This window comes from Cannabis sativa, chromosome 4 (assembly GCF_029168945.1).
Source record: "Cannabis sativa cultivar Pink pepper isolate KNU-18-1 chromosome 4, ASM2916894v1, whole genome shotgun sequence".
Classification (NCBI taxonomy): domain Eukaryota; kingdom Viridiplantae; phylum Streptophyta; class Magnoliopsida; order Rosales; family Cannabaceae; genus Cannabis; species Cannabis sativa.
Window position 1 is genome coordinate 59,478,088 of NC_083604.1, and position 5,661 is coordinate 59,483,748.

At 29.9% G+C, this 5,661-nt stretch overlaps 1 protein-coding gene and 1 pseudogene across 1 annotated transcript; both read right to left on the reverse strand.

Annotated features, from left to right (window-relative positions):
• Positions 1 to 2,785: 2,785 nt before the first annotated feature.
• On the reverse strand, positions 2,786 to 3,597 carry LOC133036535 (protein FAR1-RELATED SEQUENCE 1-like). The gene has a single exon (XM_061113066.1). It carries the CDS (start codon positions 3,488 to 3,490, stop codon positions 2,942 to 2,944), a length of 549 nt encoding a protein of 182 aa, XP_060969049.1. The 5' UTR covers positions 3,491 to 3,597; the 3' UTR covers positions 2,786 to 2,941.
• Positions 3,594 to 4,894, reverse strand: LOC115713263 (protein FAR-RED IMPAIRED RESPONSE 1-like; annotated as a pseudogene).
• Positions 4,895 to 5,661: the final 767 nt, after the last annotated feature.

The following is a 5,661-nucleotide window of genomic DNA, read 5'->3' on the forward strand; positions in this document are numbered from 1 at the left end:
ACCAATTACATGAGTCTTACAAGCAATATTATCTCAACTAGTGGGGGGACCATGGGTCTATATAACCGAGCTTCCAATAAGTAGATCAAGAATTTAGCACTAAAATTCACTAACTTATTAATTCTTCGTTGAATCCACGCATAGAACTTAGAATTGCACTCTCAGTATATAGAATGCTCTATATGTTCCACCATATAGACACATCATTAGTTATCCATTGTTATAATCCTAATGTGATCAATGATCCTCTATATGAATGATCTACACTGTAAAGGGATTAAATTACCGTTACACCCTACAATGTATTTATTCCTTAAAACACTTGACCCCGTATAAATGATATTTCAGCTAATGTGAAATGAGTACTCTACCATTTATGTTCGTTTGGTCAAGCTCGAAGGAGATCATCCTTTGCTTACTATTTGCCAGATAGAAGCTATAGATTCCATGTTTATGCTAGCGCTCCCACTCAATTGCACTACCGTGTTCCCAAAATGTACGTATCACCCTGACCTAAAAGTAGGCTTAACTAACAAATCAAAGAACACGAATAGCCTTTCAAGATTGAGCCTAATCATAACAGGATTAAGAACATTTGATCTAGGATCAACTAGGCGATATTGACTTGAATAGATATTACGGTAAGTTTAATAAATCTAAGTCAAAGTTCAATATCGGTCCCTTCCGATGCATACTCCATGCATCCAACCTGAGCTTTACTTTAACCAATGTTCTGGAAAGAACATAGTATTTCTCCAAATACAAGTAAACTCTTGTTGTAGATTATCATATCAGTAAAACCCTGTGTCTGATAAATCTAGGAAACTTTATTCACATAGTCATGTTTACTTTCCAATGTGTTGACGGCACAATAAACAGGATCAAGTATGTGAAAAGGGTTTCAGATTAATTTATACATTATGTACATATAATCATGAAATAAATCATGTGAACCATGCAACATTAAATGTTATTTCTGATCTATATTAATAAACAAATCTGATTATATTGAAATGAGTTTTATTTAGGGCATAAAACCCAACAATCATAGGCACACATATATTGTAAATATTACGAATGATAAGAACATAATATATATATGAAGTCAATAATAAATATATAAAAATATATACGTACATATATAATATATAGATATATAGATAAAAGAAAAAAGAAACGAAATGATTCTTGAAATTGTTTCAGTCAGATGAATATCTATATATATATATAAATATATATTTAGTGTATTTTGACTTTGAAACAATTCAAGAACTTTAACAAGATACTTACATTGGGACTTGGGTAGAGACTCATGCTTGAAGCTTGGGCAGAGACTCATGCTTGAAGCTTGGGCAGAGACTCGTGTTGATAACGTGTTATAAAATAATATAAAGTAGATGAAAAGAAAGAAGAAGAAGCTGAAGAGAGAAAGAGAAAGTGAATGAGAATTTTTCAATTGTTTATTCCAATGGGGTGAACCCCTATTTATACAATTACAAGAGTAAAATATTAAAAAACTAAGAAAAAGAGGAATGTTGATTACAATTAATGGTAATAAATAAAAGATTTGGACATCCACATAATTATTAATATTTATAACAAATTACGCAATTTGTAATTACTTTGAGTATTGTATTTAGTTAGATTCCAAAAATTTATTTGGTTGGATACTTCTTGATGTTGTGTTCCTTGATTTAATACTGTAGAAGCTACATATACAACAAGAATTAATTTTATAAATAAATTTTACATTGGTATTGAATTTTTCTTAAATAAATAACAAATGAATTTACAATAAATAATTACCTTGAGTATTGTATGTAGTTGGATTCCAAAAATTTACTTGGTTGGATGCTTTTTGATATTATACTCCTTGGTTTAATACTGTAGAAGCTACATATACAACAAGAATTAATGTTATAAATAAACTTTCCATTATTATTAAATTTTTTTAAAATAAATAATATAAAATAAATTTTACAAAAAATAATTAACTTGAGTATTGTATGTAGTTGGATTTCAAAAATTTGCTTGATTGGATGCTTCTTGATATTGTACTCCTTGATTTAATACTGTAGAATCTACATATACAACAAGAATTAATGTTATAAATAAACTTTCTATATTATTATTGAATTTTTCTTAAATAAATAATATAAAATGAATTTTACAATAAATAATTACTTTGAGCATTGTATGTAGTTGGATTCCAAAAATTTATTTAGCTGGATGTTCCTTGATATTGTATCCCTTGATGCAATCTTGTAGAAGTTGCATATAACAAGAATACTAAAAAAAAACTTCTCATTGCTATTGAATTTTTCTTAAAAAATAAAACAAAATAAATTAATGTCACAATTACCTTGAGTATTGTATAAAGTTGGATGCAAAAATTTTGGTATAGAATGGTAAGATTCTAAATATTGAACGTAAGATCCATCCATATGTTTGAAATTAGCTACCTCACTTGGAAGTGATGCATAAGGTGCAACTATTTGAATATGTTCCTAAAATTAAAATTGTATTATCAAAATAATTTTTTTAAAACATAAATTGAATTAATTAAAAATTTAGGTTAATTATTCACCTTGGAAATCATTGTTTCTTGTTGCATATCATCTATAGAGATTTCACTAGAAATTGAGGATATCTCCTTCCCTTTTTTAGCAAAATCATCTACAACAGCTCCTTTATTTATAATATCCTGTAAAATAAAATAGCAAACAAGGTGTATATATTTTATTAGTTAAAAAAATATTTATAAAAATTTTAATAATATATCTAAGTTATTATGTATTACCTTAGTCTTTTTTCTACAGTTATTTTTCTTATTCTGTGCATTCTTCTTCATAGAAACAAGTTTTTCAACTTTAGAAGTTTTACGCTTTGGTGGTCGTCCATGTCTTCGTACAGCTACAGGACTATGAACTACATCCTCTTCTTATTTATCACATCTTTTTCCTTCCTCCTTATCACAACTTTTTCTTTCTTGCTTGTCACAACCTTTTCTCTTTGTTGGCAATCCATTCATCACATTCCAAAATGTTTCACAATTATCTTTAGATTCAATAGCCCAATCAGCAACTTCATAAAATTTCTTTTGCAACCTATTATACCTTTGAGTGTCAACATTTCCACTCACATCATTATAGTTTACCTTGATCCTTGTATGACATCGATTTATATCTTTCCTCCATCGCGCTAGAAGATACTTTTCTGGTACTTTTTTGACATGTTCTTGGGTCAAAATTGATAATATATGCCTACAAAGAATCCCTTTAAATTCAAATAGTCGACAAGCACAATTGATCTCACAATTCTCTTTATTGAACTTAACAATATAAGTCCTTTCTCTTTGTTGGTCTCCAACAAATAAAGTCTCAATTACGTTAAAGACTTTATCATCATCACCATTACAAGATACATTGCAATAAAGCTTCCCAGCTAGCTCTTTTTGTAATTCTTTAAACTTAGAATGAGTATAGATCATTTGAAATTGCCGCTCTATATCAAAATGAGTTACACAAGGAATCAATGTACTAAAAGATTAAAAATCTGCAAGATTTTCTTTCTGAACTTTGTTTCTTAAAGCAAGGTCATATTGCTCTACAAATTGTTGCAATGATGTCTTAGAATTCACATAATCATCAAAAAAATTAATTCATGCTTTCACTGCGTTGAGTAGTTGACATACCAGCCCAAAAAGTATCTTTTACAAATGAAGGAACCCAACGATGTTTTTCCTTATATAAATCACTTAACCACTCATTCTCTGAAAGATTAAATTTATTGAGAAAATGCCTCCATTTTTCTTCAAACTCTTCTATTGTTAAAGAATCATAGACCACATTTTTCAAGACATTCTTTATATGTTCATATGCTTTGTATCCCCCTAACTTTTTAGGTATCTTCTTCATTATATGCCATAAACACCAACGATATCGAGTCTTGGGAAACACAACTTCTATAGCATTTTTTTATTGCTTTGGCTTGATCTGTGATTATAGCCTTTGGTGCACATTCATTCATACATATACACCATGTTTTGAACAACTAAATAAATGTACTAGTATCCTCATTTGATAACAACCCACACCCTAATAAAATTGAATGTCCATGATGGTTAACTCCTACAAACGGTGCAAATGGCAAATCATATTTATTTGTCAAGTATGTTGTGTCAAACATAACTACATCACCAAACTCTTCATATAATGCTCTACTCCTAGCATCTGCCCAAAATACATTTTTTATTCGCCCATCATTATCCAAATCCATCATGTAAAAGAAGCCAGAATTCTTAGGCTGCATACTCATAAAATAATCACGTATTGCTTAAGCATCTCCTACCCCTAATCGTAAACGTCTAGCTTTATCAACAAAATTTCTGCAATCTTTTTCTAAGAATGGAAATTTACATGACCTCCAGCTTCAACTACAAATGTTTGAAAAAAAATTTCCACACTAATCCCGACACGATCATTTAACTCTAACTTTCTTTGAGCTCTTATACCTATTTCTCTGTTGCATGTATAGAATCGTGATTTATGGGGACTTAAATCATGATTATGTTCGAGCATGACAGAATTTATCTTGCATTTTCCATCTTCATACAAAGTAGCATTAATTCTTGCTTTGAAATCCGTTTTTGTCTGTGGACTCGGAGAAAGAAAATTTTGTTTCGTGGGTTGTGGTTTTCTAGCTCGAGAACATGAAATGCAAACAAACTTCACTTTACTAGATCATGAATTGCGACTTGTTTTATTTTTAACACCAAAACCTTCTTGTCTTCCATATTTTTTGTAGTATATAAACATATCTTCAAATGAATCAAAATGCATTCCTATCTTAGGTGTTTCTACTATTTTATTCAAATTTATTGTACTTCCAACTTCCTCACTAATATCTGTTGGAATTTATTTTACCAGGATCTTAGATCAACTCACAAGTATGTTTATTAACATCCTAAATAAGAACTTTCTAAAACGATAAATTAAACACATATAAAGTTAAAGAAACCTTACATTGGGTGCAGCGGAATTAAATGACTCCTTCCGTTCAGATATCTAGCCCTTGATTCCTTTCTGTAGCAGAGCATTATCAATATCTGAACCTGGATCTCTTTCTCTGAATCTTTGATGCTGAAACCTCCTTCTTGCTGAAAGTCTTTCTTCACGATCTTCCTCACTATGATTGAGGTATCACTTGCTGTGTGTGGGCACTACTCTCACACTAAGATTTTCGAAATTGAAGAGGGAAGGAGAAAGAGAAGGGTCAGCCAAAGATAGGGAGAGAGAAGGCTCAGTTTTTTTCTGAATCAGAAGTGTAGAAATTTTAGTGTAAATTTCCTGAAGCCTCACTATCTATTTATAGCATTCCACTAGGGTTAGGTTTGAATTATTTGGCATTAAAATAATGAAAAAATCAGTTTAAATTTCCTACAAAAGTGGTTGGCCCTATACAAGTGGATTTGGGCCTCACTTTTTGCAATTTTGCAGTTTTATCTTTTCTGCATCTGATTTTCTCAAAAACGCCAATTTTCTAATTCAACCATTTAAATGCCAATTCTAACTATTTAATAACTATAAATAATTATTAAATAATATTGTCATTTATCATATTTATTAATTGAACCATACAAAGTATCATAATTAACAAATA

What these genes read in the sequence shown, in the direction of transcription:
- LOC133036535 (XM_061113066.1), bottom strand. Translation starts at nt 3,490, where the DNA reads ATGATCTATACTCATTCTAAGTTTAAAGAATTACAAAAAGAGCTAGCT.